This window comes from Protomyctophum bolini (assembly GCF_963924005.1).
Source record: "Protomyctophum bolini genome assembly, chromosome: 1".
NCBI classification, from domain to species: Eukaryota; Metazoa; Chordata; class Actinopteri; order Myctophiformes; family Myctophidae; genus Protomyctophum; species Protomyctophum bolini.
In genome coordinates, this window is record NC_137862.1 from 5,506,759 (window position 1) to 5,524,423 (window position 17,665).

A 17,665-nucleotide genomic window follows, 5' to 3' on the forward strand; every position below is an offset into this window, starting at 1 on the left:
ACACACACACACACACACACACACACACACACACACACACACACACACACACACACACACACACACACACACACACACACACACACACACACACACACACACACACACACACAATTATAACCCACTAGTCCATACCCGGGGATATGCACACTCAAAGTATTTGCAGACTTTGGGTTATGTGCTGTGTATACTGTATGCATAATGTTTGAGAACCACTGCTCTGAAAGAACATTGGACAATGATGTTTGACAGTCAGCTATATTGTTGCTTATTGTAGAAGTGTTGACAGTTTAGCGTGCCTCTCACACGCGCGCGCACATTTAGTACATAAATCGTCTGGAAACGTCATAAGGATTGGAACCGAGAGGTGCGTTCGTCTGTGGACGTCCTAGCGACGTCCAAACGACACGGGGCGAGATAAGAATAATCAGAATGATTCCTATTTGTTTTTTTGGCATTTCGCTTTTCGCTTGCCGTATGCTAACGCTCGGTGCAACTATTAGCTTGTCATTGACTCCCATGAATGACTCGTATCTCCTCATCCAGGGCGCTCTCCGTGGTGATAAATGGATCGATATGCTGGCACTTCATTTCTGCTCCTCATCCGTCTGTCCCGCAAAATATGAACGCTTTTTGGAGCGTATATAAATATATTAAGATGATCGGAGATTGTGAGGTCACTTTGTGCGCGCGCGCATACACACACACACACACCGCCTCCTGGCGCACACACACACACACACACACACACACACACACACACACTGTGAAGGCCGTAGTACTGTAAATATGACATGAATATGAATGCAAAGTAGCGGTGTGTGGACAGGCTACCTGTCGCCGTGGTGCATGGTGAGATGTGTGCAAACCGTGTAGTTTATCAGGAGAAGACTACCAAACGATGCAACACGCACACACACAGTCAGCGGCGCCAAATTGTATAGGGCACAATTTGTTGTGTTGCAGCGCTAGCTAGAGGAAGCATGCCAGTGGGGTAACGGTGAGAACGGTGGCCTGTGATGCAGGTGTCGCCAAGGGACGCAGGTGTGTGAGGGTGCGAGGTGAATTCACTAATAAATTAATGTTGCATCCTTTGGTATTCTTCTCCTGATAAACTACACGGTTTGCACACATCTCACCATGCACAACGGCGACAGGTAGCCTGTCCACACATGGACCGCTACTTAGCATTCATATTCATGTGATATTGACAGTGCAATACCCATTTTTGCATTTTTTAATCCACTAATAAATTCATTATAAATCAGTAATGTGTGAAAGTGGAAAAAGGGCTCCAGGAAGACCTCCATATAATTATGGTCCATGCCTGTGTGTGAAAAGTGGGAGTGATTGGGCCAGGCAAGGTTGAGAGAAAGTGCTGTCAGGGACATTCAGACAGACAGACAGACATTTGCTGAATTTTAGTATGATGATGATGATGATGATTCTGACCTGAGATCAGATTTCACAGTTTTCTGAAAAAGCTATGTTTCTAGGACAGTCGTTGTTTGATTTTTTTTAAATAGCAGACCTACAGTACAAGCTCGTAGCGCGCCACTCGGTGGCACGCTATGAGCTTGCAGGTCTGCTATTTTTTCAATAGCTAAAGCATAACATAGTGCTAACACCAAAAGGGGTTCCCGCCCCCAAAATGGGATAATGATAATATAACATTAAAATAATAATCATAAGGTTAATAAAATAGGAACAACACAGTTGCGTTGGTTCCATTGATCCAAGACGGAACACAATCCATCATTCAAATAAACATGCTCTGAAAATGCACCAGTGTTGTTTTCGTCGACTAAAACCAAGACGAAAAATGTCCGTCGACTACCTTTTTTCACTGACGAAAACGACATGGAAACTAAATGAAAACTGTGCTACGGTGACTAAAACTAAGACTAAATATGTTGACAATTTCGTCAACAGATAAAAAACTAGAGTAAAATGTTAGGAATGGACTAGTGGACAAGAGATCCAGTATAAGTCATTTTACACTCGTTGCATGTATGAAATCATCCATTACGACGGCATCAAGGCCCGCCAAAACACATTTAGTCGACTAAATCACCTGTAGATTCAGTCGACTAAAATCGTATATGACATTTAGTCGACTAAAACTAGACTATCACTAATACATTCCAGGTGACTAAAATGTGACTAAAACTAAATTAAAACCATTCAAGAGACTAATGACTAAAACTAAAACAGAAATTTGCTGCCAAAAACAACACTGGCCCACACCCATCCGACTACTGGCCCACGCATCTGGCTTCCGTGCTCAGTGGTCCAGTCAGTGGGTGGGCCACAGACTCTCTAGACATTTTCAAATGGGCCCTGACACCAAAAGAAAGTTCAATGGGAACCAGTTCAATGGGAACCAGTTCAATGGGAACCAGTTCAATGAAACCAGTTCAATGAAACCAGTTCAATGAAACCAGTCAGGGCTGGACTGGCCACCGGGCATACCGGGCATTTTCCCGGTGGGCCGCGACCGTAGGGGGCTGCCCTGATTAAAAAAATAAAAAAAAAGGCCATCAGGAAAGCCACCAGGAAAGGTCCGGGCGTGCTGCCATTCTGCCAGTGCCATCATGATAAATTCACTGTACCTGTATCAGTGAGTGACAAATAAACCCTCTACAAAGGGTTGTGTAGTTAGTTGTCTGTTGGTTTGTATCATTTAGGCCTATATGTTGTTCTGTAAAAGTGGGGGCTTGTTTGTTTGTGTGTGCCGCGACGGAGCGGGGCGGTAGAGTTTCTGCTATCTGCGCGCTGGTTGTGGTGGTGCCGGTCTGAGCCAAATTCACGCGAAAATGCCCGGGCCGAATTTTATGTCCCAGTCCAGCCCTAGGAACCAGTGGAACCAGGCGGAACCAGGGGAACCTGGGAAGCTTCTACGTCGATGCCACGCGGACTGCACCTTGTACCAGGAGTTCTTGCGCATGTTGAGGCGTCCCATCCACATGTCGGAGAGCAGCAGCTGGGTGCAGGTGTGAGCCACGAAGGGCCGGAGGTGTGACGACACGGCCAGCTTCAGACACGTGCTGTTGCTCCAGTTCTTCAGCTCGTAGGTGAGCAGCTTCATGGCCATGGTCTCGTCCTGACGGAACGACTGCTCCAGCAGGTCCACCGCCAGCGTCCCAAACTCACTGCGGAGTGAGGAGAGAAGAACACAGAACAGACCTTCAGTACCAATAATGACCCAAAACTGATACTTGTCAGGAAAGAGGGGTGTGAGAGGGAGGATGATTCAAGCAGTCACACCTGGCCTGAGTCAAACTAGAACTGGACTCAGAGCTGGGTGTGGCCACGCACCTGTTGTGCATCATGGACTTGATCAAGGCACAACAGGTTAAACTAGAACTGCACTCTGCCGAGTGCATACTTGCTTGTTGCACACTAGTAGGCCATAAATGGCCTACTAGTGCGCAAGCAGAGCGCGCAAGTACTTTCGACCGCTGGAAAGTATCACATCTCAGTATCTCTGTGAAGGAACGTTTGAAATGTATAATCATTACGTGTAACTATTTGCTACCTAACTACTTTTTTACAGAAAAATGAATCATTGATATGTGATGAAAAAGAAAAGGTATATAAACTGAATTAAAATATATTATACAGTATAATTATTTTATTACTTATTGTAAATTGTCAATTGTTTTAAATGTATTTCATTTTGTACTATAGTGATATTAATACTAAATCATGATCAGAGTAATATGTGTCTCTAACTTCAATTTCTGTAATAATACTTTCAAATTTGTTGAAATATACATGATCTAAAATACTTCCGAAATCTGTAGTTGTAATTTGATTAGCAGTATACCGTGGTTACTTGGTTCCAAAAAGTGAAGCCAAGTTTTTTTCAACCGTAAGTCTGTGCCTGGTTTGCTGGGACCAGTTACAACATTACGTCATCGTTGAGAACTGGGACCAGAGTACATGGTGTGTGTATATGTATGACTAGCTCTCAGTGATGACGTAAGAGATATGGTCATCTGTGTAGTCTGTTCCCAGCAGACCAGGCACAGATTTACAAATTAAAAATCACATTACAACTACATACAGAGTATGTAGTTGTAATTTGATTAGCAGTATACTGTGGTTACTTGGTTCCAAAAAGTGAAGACAAGTTTTCTTCAACGGTAAATCTGTGCCTGGTTTGCTGGGACTAGTTACAACATTACGTCATCCTTGAGAGAGTACATGGTGTGTATATGACGTAATGTTGTAACTTGTAACTTGTAACTAGTCCCAGCAAACCAGGCACAGACTGTATGTAGTTGTTCTAGTTACAACTACATACAGAGTATGTAGTTGTAATTTGATTAGCAGTATACTGTGGTTACTTGGTTCCAAAAAGTGAAGACAAGTTTTCTTCAACGGTAAATCTGTGCCTGGTTTGCTGGGACTAGTTACAACATTACGTCATCCTTGAGAGAGTACATGTGTGTATATGACGTAATGTTGTAACTTGTAACTTGTAACTAGTCCCAGCAAACCAGGCACAGACTGTATGTAGTTGTTCTAGTTACAACTACATACAGAGTATGTAGTTGTAATTTGATTAGCAGTATACTGTGGTTACTTGGTTCCAAAAAGTGAAGACAAGTTTTCTTCAACGGTAAATCTGTGCCTGGTTTGCTGGGACTAGTTACAACATTACGTCATCCTTGAGAGAGTACATGGTGTGTATATGACGTAATGTTGTAACTTGTAACTTGTAACTAGTCCCAGCAAACCAGGCACAGACTGTATGTAGTTGTTCTAGTTACAACTACATACAGAGTATGTAGTTGTAATTTGATTAGCAGTATACTGTGGTTACTTGGTTCCAAAAAGTTACAAGTTACAAGTTACAACATTACGTCATATACACACCATGTACTCTCTCAAGGATGACGTAATGTTGTAACTAGTCCCAGCAAACCAGGCACAGATTTACCGTTGAAGAAAACTTGTCTTCACTTCGAAGAGACCAAGCGAAACGATTACTTGCGCGCTCTGCTTGCGCAAGTAATCAGTCATCTCCACAAACACTGAGAAGATGGCCTCTGTCCGGCGGACAGTGGGGAGATGGCCTCTCCTGTGTAATGTGATATTATTGTATTTTAATTCCCTGCACATGAAGCAATAGAGCTACAATTCAACGAAGCTGCCCTGTGTCGTGTGCTTCTGTACCCTGGGTTGTGACTAGCTTTGTCACAAGGGGGTTAACCCATTTTGACCTGAGATCAGATTCTATGTCAGTCGTTCTTCGATTTTTCAAAAATAATAGACCTACAAGCTCGTAGCACACAGTGTGTTCAAAGACATTCAAGGTGAGCGAAAGACCTGGACGCCACAGGAAGTTGTCTCCGGTTACCAAGCCACAGCGATACTCTAAAAATAATTTGTACATGCTTCATATTTCATTCAATACCGTGTCCCCGTAGCCTGGTCACTCAGTCTGTGTTTTCATTTGGTTTCACTTTACATTATTCAGACTGAAAGCCCCCCCCCCCCCCCCCCACGGCAGCAGTTTATGGGATGGGTGTCGTCAAAGCGGCAGTCTTCGGTGATTGGTTCATACCAACCAATCAGAATAGTAGGAAAGCAGATGACGTTGTTGTCAATCATGTGGCTATGGCTAATGCGTTTGCTAACCAATCAAACACTGTGGGTTTCACTATTTGATGTGAAGATCCGACACAGTCCATCACAGTCTGGTTCTTGATTTTGCAAATTTAAATCGCAAAATCAACATGAAGTTGACATTAAAAAGAATGAAAACACCACCACGCCAGACTACCTGTACAATGAAGTACAATAAAGGGTTAAGTGTTCAAACAAATCGATTTAGTCGGGGGAAGAAATCTGTTCAAATCTGGACAATTAGTTCATATACAGAAGAAATATATTGATTATTCGATTAACCCTACAAGTAAGCTGTAAGCAAGATTAACCCATTTAGGCCCGACGTCGAAATTTAAAAAATGTCTTCACAATCAGTTTTCTGAAAAACCCTATGTTAGGTGGTGCTCAATAAAAACCCTATGTTAGGTGGTGCTCAATAAAAACCCTATGTTAGGTGGTGCTCAATAAAAACCCTATGTTAGGTGGTGCTCAATAAAAACCCTATGTTAGGTGGTGCTCAATAAAAACCCTATGTTAGGTGGTGCTCAATAAAAACCCTATGTTAGGTGGTGCTCAATAAAAACCCTATGTTAGGTGGTGCTCAATATTTCATGTCAAGGACCCCAAATATTTTTTGTATATGGCATCCGCCCCCCATCTGAAAATATGCTGTTCCAGGGACCTCCCCAGAAGCAAAGATTTGAGTTAAAATGTTCAATCTTTAAAGTCTGTAATAATATATATTGAAAGATTTGAGGCACATTTTCACGATTAAAAATAAATAGCAGACCTACAAGTTCATAGCGCGGCACTCGGTGGTGCGCTATGATGAGCCTGTAGATCTGCTAATTTTCAATAGCTAAAGTATAACACCAGTAAGACGCGCAAACGCGGGAAGCGAACGCAGCTGAGACCCTGCAGATCATGTCTGTCTGTCTGTCTGTCTGTCTGTCTGTGTGTCTGTCCCGCTGTTACTGTATATGTGGACCTGGCCCCTTTTGTGCCCATATATGGAGCTGAGTGGACCTGGCCCCTTTTGTGCCCATATATGGAGCCGAGTGATTGCTGATGCAACACACTCCATATTTGGATAGCGGGACAGACACACAGACAGACACACACACAGACATGATCTGCTAGGTCTCATAGTAAGTGCTCACTGCAATAATGCTGTAACCCATTTTATCTCAGGTTAGAATGGGTTACTTAAAACACCAAAAGGGGTTCCTCCCGCCCAGAATGGGTTAAGTAAATGTTGGGTAAACAGCCCAGCCCTTACTTCGAGTACTCCTTCAGCTCCTCCGAGGTGTCGTCCACGACGTCGCTCTTCTTGGCCTCGTAGCACATGGAGCGGCACAGCTTGCAGGCCACCAGGGCCTTGGCCATGTTCTCCTCTCCGTGCTGCCAGAAGAACAGGGACATCTTCTGCCTCTTCATCAGCACGGCCCACACCAGCAGCTCGTTGAACGGGTAGGGGAAGCGCCGCGTCTCCGGGTCGTCGATGTCCACGATCTCCTCCTTGCTCCTCTTCTTGTTCTGCTCCACGTGAGACTCCAGCTGAGAGGCAGGGGGGGAGGGGAGGGGTGTGGGTAGAATGAGCATTTAACCTCTTGACCCGTTCTGACCTGAGATCAGATTCTAAAAATGTCTTCTACATCCTGAGAGTTTTCTGAAAAAGCTATGTTTCTGTGTCAGTCGTTCTTCGATTTTTCAAAAATAGCAGACCTACAAGCTCGTAGCGCGCCACTCTGTGGCGCGCTATGAGCTTGTAGATCATGGAAAGACATGGCCTGCTTTTACTCTGAAACCCACAACCCGGAAACAATCCGCTACAAAAAGCTTGCTTTACATTGCTAGCTTACATTGCTATCGTTTTAATTTCTACGATATATGATCCAAAAAGCGTTCTTATTTTGCAAGAAAGACGGATGAGGAGCAGAAATGAAGCGCTAGCAGAGAGTTTGAGAGTCATTCTTTCTGCCGCGCTAACAGCTAAGTCAACGGTAAGCTTAACATGAGCTCAGAGCGTAGCATACTCCAGGCCGGCCTTACCTCGGCCTTACCTTGGGTTTGTAAGGCTGTGCGGTCTTGATGAAGTGGTTGTGTCTGGTCTTCTCCTTCTTACCTTGGGTTTGTAAGGCTGTGCGGTCTTGATGAAGTGGTTGTGTCTGGTCTTCTCCTTCTTACCTTGGGTTTGTAAGGCTGTGCGGTCTTGATGAAGTGGTTGTGTCTGGTCTTCTCCTTCTTATCGGCCTGGATGCTGAAAGACTCGTGACTCTTCCTCAGATGAGAGCCTGGACTCGTATGGCGACCTGATCTCTACAAACGACACAAACAACAGTGTTAGGGCGGCTGTGGCTCAGGAGGTAGAGCAGGTCGTTCAATGATCCCTGGGTCGGCGGTTCGAATCCCGGCTCCTCCTCCTGTCCACATGTCGAAGTGTCCTTGGGCAAGACACTGAACCCTACACTGCCTCTAATGAGTCGGTCGGTGTGAGCTCAGCTCGCCACCGTCGGTGTGTGAATGTGGGAAGTCAGGACGCTGGCGTCGACTGTTCGCCGCTTCACCTCCCAATGTATGAATGAATGGACCATTGTATAAAGCGCTTTGAGCACTCCGAAAAGCGCTATAAAAATGCAATTCATTATTATTATTTATTCAATTAGGGTGACAGTTATACCTAAATAGGGACCATTTGGTTACACTTAGAGATGGGTATTGTTAGGATATTTATGAGCCCGATTCCGGTTCCAAACAGTTACCTATTTCGATTCCAAAATGCAATAAATTAACTCAAATGGTCAAATGTTTATTTAACAAAAAAAACGTTATTCTTAGAAAATGTATGACATGTACATCTTCTCCTTTATTCAACAGTTGAGCCATTTGTGGAAAATAGCTGCATATTTTCTTTTTAAATATATCTATTCTACACACACACACACACACACACACACACAAACACACACACACACACACACACACACACAGTCAGTGTGGACAGGACTTCCCTACACAGACACTAACGTGAGGTGCTAATGTTGCTACTCGTCCATCACTCTCTGCTGATTTCTGATCGTCTGTAACTTCGTTAAATTGACGCACACACGCACATCCGTACACACACACGCACATCCGTACACACACACACACACACATCCGTACACACACACACACACACACACACACACACACACACACACACACACACTCCTCTCTCTCTTTGTCGCTCTAATTAATTAGTCTAATGTCGCGCAGCTGCGTCTAGATTATCCCGGCGGATCCTAACGGGAGCTGCCTATGCCTTAGTGAAGCATAGGTGGACCCCAGGCTAGTGTGTGTGTGTGTGTGTGTGTGTGTGTGTGTGTGTGTGTGTGTGGTCACCTTTCACACTAACTCACCCGGTTGCTGCCGTGGAGGTTGTTGTAAATGATGCGGAAGCGTTTCCGGGTGTAGTTACACCGGTACGTCCCGCCCATCAGATACTCGATGACCAGGCCCACGTCAATCAGGGTGATCTTGTAGTTTGGAGGAAGGTTACCCTACAGACCGTTACAGGAAAACAAGGAAGGTTACCCTACAGACCGTTACAGGAAAACAAGGAAGGTTACCCTACAGACCGTTACAGGAAAACAATGAAGGTTACCCTACAGACCGTTACAGGAAAACAAGGAAGGTTACCCTACAGACCGTTACAGGAAAACAATGAAGGTTACCCTACAGACCGTTACAGGAAAACAAGGAAGGTTACCCTACAGACCGTTACAGGAAAACAATGAAGGTTACCCTACAGACCGTTACAGGAAAACAATGAAACACACCAGGGTTATTATACAGTGGGGTGCATACTTAGTTTAGACTAGTCATCATTGGTTAGACATGGGTTAAGGTTAGGTTTAGGTGTGCTGCCCCGTGGGAGGTTAGGTTTAGGGTGAGGGTTTAGGGTGTATACTTAGTTTAGACTAGTCATTGGTTAGACATGGGTCAAGGTTAGGTTTAGGTGTGCTGCCCCGTGGGAGGTTAGGTTTAGGGTGAGGGTTTAGGGTGTATACTTAGTTTAGACTAGTCATTGGTTAGACATGGGTTAAGGTTAGGTTTAGGTGTGCTGCCCCGTGGGAGGTTAGGTTTAGGGTGAGGGTTTGAGATAGGTTGTAGTTGTAGGACTAATGACTGGTCTAACCAATGACTAGTCTAAACCAAAAAACTGTCTAAACTAAGTACCCTATACAGTAGCTACAGTACTGGAACTCATTCCCTGCCAAGGATGTCATTTAGGCTGCACTGAATGAGTTAACTAAACCAGTGGTTCCCAAAGTGGGGTCCAAGACCCCCAGGGGTCCTTGAGGGAGTTCCAGGGGGTGCCAGCTAAATGATAGTTTGTAACCAAATGGACCCTTTAATGGGTCTGTAACTCTGAGAGTGTACAAATGGAACCAAATTTCAGAGTAAAATTAACATTGATTTTACAATATAAATTGGGGGTCCCAGAGATAGAAATACCATTAAAATGGGGGGTCCTTAGACTAATGCAGGTCAAACTGAGGGTCCTTGAAATTAAACGGGTTGAGAATCACTACTAGAGCCATTTCAAATGGGGGGTCCCGTGGGCTAATTAGTGTCAATTTGGGGGTCCTTGACATGAAAAAGTTTGGGAACCACTGAACTAAAACTAAATAGCTTGTAGATCTGCTTTTTTTCAAGAGCTAAAGCATAACACTTAAAACACTAAGAGGGATTCCCGCCCAGAATGGGTTAATGAAAATGTGGCGCAAATCTTTGAATATATAATATTCTTTCAGAGCGAACGTTTTTAACTCAAATCTTTGCTTCTGGGGGGTCCTTCTGAGGGGTCCCTGGAACTACATATTTTCAGATGGGGGTCGGCGGCCAATTACATCTATTTCTTTGGGGTCCTTGACATGAAATAGTTTGAGAACCACTAACATAGAAACATAGGTTTGTCAGAAGATTGTCACTTTGTCAGGATTTAGAAGACATTTGTAGAATTGTCCTCAGATCTAAATGGGTCAAGAGCCGATAGGTTACCTGTTTGACATCCCGGACCAGATGAAGTAGAGTTGGATTGTTGGGAGCTTGTTTCTGTAACAGAAGGCAGACAGGAGGAGCTGTGATTAATTCTGATCGTCATGTATCCATGTTGTTCATGGATTTTAGTGTTCTGAACTTCAAAGCATGTTAACTTTAATGATTTGAAAATCAATTTCCGACTGGAATCAATGGATGTTGTACATCTATGTGTTAGGGCAGGGCTGGGCAACTTTGACGATGGCGAGGGCCAATATATTTCCACGCTCACTGCAGAGGGCCACAGTGCATATTACTGTTTTAGCAAAAAAAAAAAAGCCGATCGACTGTTTTTTTCTATATTTGAATTTAAATTCAGAATATTTTTTGGCTATTTTTTAATTTGAATAATATATCAATGTTGGGATATTAACCTGGGGGCCACATTAAGTGACGGTAGGGGGCTGCATGTGGCCCCCGGGCCGCCAGTTGCCCATGTATGTGTTAGGGTGTGTGTGTGTGTGTGTGTGTGTGTTAGGGTGTGTGTGTTACCGTGTTGTATGTGTTAGGGTATGTGTTACCGTGTTGTAGAGCTCCTCCAGGCGGTTGATGGTCAGAAAGCGGTGCATGCTCACACCGTTCTCTATCAGCAGCTTGACAAAGTCCACCCTGTCCATCACCAGAGCATCTAGCATGGCCTGTTCCAGGGAGCCCACCTGAGGGAGAACACACACACACACACGCGCACGCGCGCGCACGCGCACACACACACACACACACACACACACACACACACACACACACACACACACACACACCTGTCAACAACATCTGTCTCTCCCATTTTAAGCATGCACTTTAATGGAGTTTTAAAGGAAATAAGTTTAAATCATGGGCCGGTCCACAGTTTTGTGTCGACATCAACTGAACTACATTTGTAATTATACCCAGCGGAAAGCTTAACTTCTGCTACGGGTGGGGGGGAGGGGGGTTGCGTGTGAGCATGTACTGATCCAGTTTACAAGAGTATTGGGGATGTCAATATAGGAAGAATTAAAAAATCTAAAAAAATTCATAGACAATCTACAAAGCTCCAAACACGTCTTTAAATAGGGCTCAATTGGGTACATGAAAATAATATGGACCATAACAGAACATGAGTATTTTTCTTTGCGTCAATGCGAACCTCAGGGATTCCAACTTTTACATCAGCCAGCACACAGGCCATCAGGAGCTTCTTATAAAGAGATTAATCTAATGGGGGTTTATGTTACGTAAATGTTAAGGGGGGATGGCAGCCTGCCAGAGTGGAGTCCCTCGGTAACCCCGGCCGGCTCATCCGAGTACAGACGGTCCTGCACAGGGCTTTCTGGACCGTTTGAAAAGGTTTCGCGTGAATGTCAAAACAAAACAAAACACTATCCCATTCTGGTCGGGAACCCCTTTTGGTGTCAGCATTTTATGTCTATTTTATGTTTAGTTTATGTTTTATGACATTTATGTTATAATTTAGCTTTTGAAAAATAGCAGATCTACAAGCTCGTAGCGCGCCACCGAGTGGCGCGCTACGAGCTTGTAGGTCTGCTATTTCTGAAAAATCGAAGAACGACTGACATAGAAACATAGCTTTTTCAGAAAACTGTCAGGATGTAGAAGACATTTATAGAATCTGATCTCAGGTCAGAATGGGTTAAGAAGCCTCTGGCCACTCAGACAGTGCGGTCCTGAACATGTCCATGTTCATCCCAAATGTATAACGTGGAGCCCATCTGAGAATAATGTATGGCACGACTACTTATCCCCACAATAGAAAACTTGTGCTACTAAAATGCCTCAATTATTGGCAATTTCCCCAAAAATATTCCAAGATCCAAAAATAGCAGAGCTACAAGCTCATCATCGCTATAGGCACCCACTCGACCCACCCCTTTAAGACCCCTGGGGGTCCTCGAACCCCCTTTAACCCATTCAGACCGGGAACCCATTTTGGTGTTAGCATCATGTTATGCTTTAGCTATTGAAAAATAGCAGATCTACAAGCTCATAGCGCGCCACCGAGTGGCGCGCTATGAGCTTGTAGGTCTGCTATTTTTGAAAAATCGAAGAGCGACTGACATTTTTAGAATCTGATCTCAGGTCAGAATGGGTTAATCAGACCAGTGTGTGTCCAGTGGAAACCTCGTACGAATCTGATCTCAGGTCAGAATGGGTTAAGACCCCTGGGGGTCCTCGGACCCCACTCTGAGAAGCCCTGACATGGAGGACGTACCAGGAGCTGCGTGCCGTACACAAACACATGGTTCTTGGCGATGTCGACGCGGTCCCACGCCAAGGTCAGCACCAGCTGATCGAAGGCAGACGCATTTGTGCCTGAAGAAAGAAGGGGGGGATTGAATGAATATGCATACACAACACGTGCATAGATCAATCCAGGTACACTGACACATACAGTATGTGCAGTATATGTTATAGGATGATATTGAAAAACCAGTCAGATTGAAAAAGATCACACCCGTGTGAAGTGAGTGGTGGTGCAACTCCGTGTGGGGGTTCCCAGAGAGGTGGGGGGGTCCAGACCCACAGGAACGCACCCAGGGTGCCGGGCCGATTCCGGCGAGCCGCCCCGTGTCCGAAACGGTTGAGAAATGACAGAGTTACCGTGTGGGGGTCCCTCTACTGTACTGTACTGTACTGTACTGTACTGTACTGTACTGTACTGGCACACCCGAAATCACCATACTGTATATACAGTTAATATGTGCGTGTGTGTTTGTGTGTGTGTTAGGTTGCGCACAGGTGGTGAAAAACAACCATGCTGTTTTCTCTGAAGGTGACTTGGCAACGCTCTGAAGGTGACTTGGCAACGCTCTGAAGGTGACTTGGCAACGCTCTGAAGGTGACTTGGCAACGCTCTGAAGGTGACTTGGCAACGCTCTGAAGGTGACTTGGCAACGCTCTGAAGGTGACTTGGCAACGCTCTGAAGGTGACTTGGCAACGCTCGGCACAGCGAAGGTGTGGCTCGTGGCTCCAGTCAGCTTCAGACGGCGTGCCTCCGTCAGTGAAAACGAGGGCACCTTTTTCAGTCCGACTGGTTTTCCAATCATACTGTGACATACACGTGCGACAGTAATTGCCACTTATTACATTGTGTTGTATTTCCTTTTTGAGTGGTGCAAGTAACCACTCCAAGGAACAGCAATGTCCGTGTTCGCCTATGTGTTGTTCGCCGAACATGCTAACCCTCTCAGTTCAGCTTTATCTAGAGCGCGAGAGGCGTGCAGACGAACATGCTAACCCTCTCCCTCTAAAACAAAGTTTTATTTTTTGAGTAAGATGAATATGTCAATCACAGAAAAGTACACTGAATTGACTTTTCCTTCAAATCCATAGTCTGAAAAGTCTTTGTTTTACGCAGTTCCACATTTTTAATCAACTAAACATACACTAAACAACAACTTATTTAACCAACTAAATTTACTACATACAACTATAACATACTATAACGAACTAAACATATACTACATATACAACTAACTAGACTATAACCAACAAAGAAAACATGCTACATCCAACTATAACCAACTAAACGTACTACATCCTTAACCAACTGTTGATACATTGACTATGTATGAGTGGGCGTTCAGTAGCCTCTGGTTCCCACCGGGGTGAGTTACTGTTTCACCCTGAAGAATGCGGCTCCGCCGGCCAAATATTTGCCTGTGCGGGCCGGGCCTTCTTCAGGGTGTTTTGTTCTGTCACAATCCTCTCGTTTGACTATCAGAACCCGTTTCTCCACAACTCTAATCAGATGGAAAAGGGCACCATGTGGGACACACACACACACACATTCCTTCCCTTTGTCTCCAATTAAGAGTAATGGGAACAAATGTTATCTAGGTCCTTGGTGTACCTGGATCCTAGTTTCCCTCTGCATTCTATGGATGTGATTACTGTTACCATGCATATTAAAAGTCGCTCTGGCTAAGAGCATCTGCTAAATTCCTAAATTATAAATTGCAACTCAATTTCACCCCTAGGAATCAATAATGGTTTATCTGATCTTTGATTTTTTTTGTTTTTTTAAGGAAGGAAGGAATCAAAATAGTGGCCCGCTCTTCGTTCCTGTTTTCACCAATAACAGTGGCCCTCTTCAGGGTCAAAATTATAGAAAATTAAAACATGGTGAGGTGCAAACTAAATAATAAAAAAGAACACCACCACCAGAGTAAAAGAGCACATCTATTTTCCTTCTCTGTTGGAAATGAAAGAAAGAAAACCAAAACAACCCAGATATGGAACATGGCAGACACAAGGGAAACTAATGATGACTAACTGTAGGACAGTGGTTCCCAACCTGTGGGAAGGGGCCCCTCTGTTGGGCCGTGAGGATATTGTAAATGGGCTAGCAAAAAACTTGTATTGATAACAGAACGAAAAGGTGTTCTAAGCTGGAACACAATCGATTTATTTTAACATTAAAAAAGCTCTGAAAATGCACGAAGCCCACCCATTTGACCACTTTGACCACACGGCAGCCGCGCAGTGGTCTGATGGGTGGACCATGCATGAACTTGTTTGGGATTTCCAGGTGGGCCCTGATCCAGAGAAGGTTGGGAACCACTGAGTGAATACCTAGCAACCCTGCTCTCCCCACAGGAGGGTGTCTCCCTGTGTCAGACAGACTGCAGAGACAGAGACAACAGGAGGGTGTCTCCCTGTGTCAGACAGACTGCAGAGACAGAGACAACAGCACGGAGGCATGCAGGGGAGAAGAGCAATGTGATGTAATGACGCCGTTGAAAGAAAGCTGGCAACACGATCTCCACACACACAAAAGCAGAAAGGAATGAGAGTGAAAGAGAGAGTGTGTGTGTGTGTGTGTGTGTGTGTGTGTGTGTGTGTGTGTGTGTGTGTGTGTGTGTGTGTGTGTGTGTGTGTGTGTGTGTGTGTGTGTGTGTGCGTGCGTGCAGTTTTTCAAAACATATCTATATCAATATGAAAACATGACAAGGTCAGGCCAAAGTCAAGATGTTAATCTATAAAGAACAGCAGCATGTGCTGCCAGGGGACCCTCCAGGATGGAGAGGAGGCTAAATGATACTCATTACCACTCCCTATGTTCACAACAGGCACTTCATTCCGAGGATTCTGTGCCATTTGTGGCAAAATACAAATATAATGTACAAAATATATCTAATCAAACAAACAAAATTTAAAAATCGTATTATTATATAGTATAGTTCTAATTCTTCTTCTCACCAAATGTTATTAATTGTGTTAAATGTCATTTTACTGCTTAAAATCTTAAATTGTGTCAAATGTAATTTTACCGCTTAAAATCTTGAAATAAATATTGTCCCTGACTTCACTGTCATCGTCTACAAACAGTGTTAAGTCCATCAGGAGTAATACGGACACAAAGAGAAGGGAAGATAGGATCACAGAAAACAGAAAGACGAGAAGCACAATAGAAGAGAGCAACTGAAAGAACTAGGATTGAGAAGGCCAGAGAGAGAGAGAGACAAAGAAACAGAGATAAGAGAAACAGGGAGGAGAGACACACAGTAGGCAGAGAGTGAGAGGGGAGTTTGCACTTGGACCAACCTTTGAGTAGAGCCTTCAGAATGGCCACATCAATGTCCTGGTGATCCTCTGAGCTGATGTGGAACACAGTGATCTGTTTACAAAAAGATCCAACGTTAGGGCTGATTACACGTCCAACCGCTGTTAGGGCTTTAACCACCGATCCGACACAGGGCTAAGGAGTTGACACTATGGCAAGTAAATAAAATGTGGAGCTTGCTTTAGAGTTGCCCAAACTGTGGGCTATTGTATACTTTATTAGTCTCCCGAGGAAGAAATTTGTCTTAGACAAAGGGCCCGCAGTGCAGCGCCAAAAGGGCTGGAGTTATTTTGTACCAGTTCTTTGCTCTTCATGCACTCCATGAGTGTCTGGAAGAGATGGAAGGCATCGGCGTGGCTAAAGTTGAAGGTTTTCTTGATGGTTGCTATGATGTCAGCCTCCACACCGTCAGGTAGACCCCTGAATGGGAACAAGTGCATAATGGTGAAGAATTTATTTAATTTGGTTAGTTATTTTCCCTCGTTTCAGAAACATTTGAAAACACCTGAAAAACACAGATGTTTTCGCTCGACACTAAATATATTTGCTGAAAATAGCTATAGAAGTGTGTGTGTGTGTGTGTGTGTGTGTGTGTGTGTGTGTGTGTGTGTGTGTGTGTGTGTGTGTGTGTGTGTGCGTGTGCGTGTGCGTGTGTGTGTGTGTGTAAAAGAGAAACAGACATTCTGAGGACAATCTTGATTGATTATAGATCAGCTTCAGGCTTAGCATAAAACATTTAATGATATTCATAAGATCGACATCCTAAAACCTCACTCCTCAGAAGTATAGTAATACTAACATATTGGACCTCGTTCACAACGGAAACATACTGTACGCCCAGGTGTAAATTAACTGCGTAATGATGGCGTATTTATCCGTCCAATCAAGCTGCGACGACAAGCTCCCGTGTCATTCAGCGAAACGAGTTAATTTGTTCGGATCGCCCGTGTATCTCATTCCGTCTCTTTCCCAAGCGATTGGCCTGGTGTCGCCTGGTTTAATGGAACATCCACGCCCATTCCACTCCATGTAAGGCAACAGGAAATATCTGTCCCGAGGATGAAATACGCCATGATAGCCTGTGCAAAATGCACAGATCCCCAAGCTTTAACCCATTCTGACCGGGAACCCGTTTTGGTGTTAGCATCATGTTATGCTTTAGCTATTGAAAAATAGCAGATCTACAAGCTCATAGCGCGCCACCGAGTGGCGCGATACGAGCTTGTAGGTCTGCTATTTTTGAAAATTCGAAGAGCGACTGACATTTTTAGAATCTGATCTCAGGTCAGAATGGGTTAATCAGACCAGTGTGTGTCCCAGTGGAAACCTCGTATGAATCTGATCTCAGGTCAGAATGGGTTAAGTTATACACAAACAGGGACCCCGGTGCTGCGCGA

General features: G+C 44.3%; 1 protein-coding gene across 1 annotated transcript in view; it reads right to left on the bottom strand.

Annotated features, from left to right (window-relative positions):
* Positions 1-17,341, bottom strand: part of trpm7 (transient receptor potential cation channel, subfamily M, member 7) — a gene marked incomplete at both ends in the record, with an annotated part of 41,580 nt that extends 24,239 nt beyond the window's left edge. The window contains 10 exons of the mRNA XM_080762570.1: positions 2,924-3,152; positions 6,899-7,176; positions 7,683-7,736; positions 7,807-7,938; positions 9,021-9,161; positions 11,226-11,360; positions 12,914-13,014; positions 16,250-16,322; positions 16,565-16,688; positions 17,337-17,341. Of these exons, the coding sequence (XP_080618696.1) occupies positions 2,924-3,152; positions 6,899-7,176; positions 7,683-7,736; positions 7,807-7,938; positions 9,021-9,161; positions 11,226-11,360; positions 12,914-13,014; positions 16,250-16,322; positions 16,565-16,688; positions 17,337-17,341 (1,272 nt within the window). The remainder of the gene's footprint in view (positions 1-2,923; positions 3,153-6,898; positions 7,177-7,682; positions 7,737-7,806; positions 7,939-9,020; positions 9,162-11,225; positions 11,361-12,913; positions 13,015-16,249; positions 16,323-16,564; positions 16,689-17,336) is intronic.
* Positions 17,342-17,665: the final 324 nt, after the last annotated feature.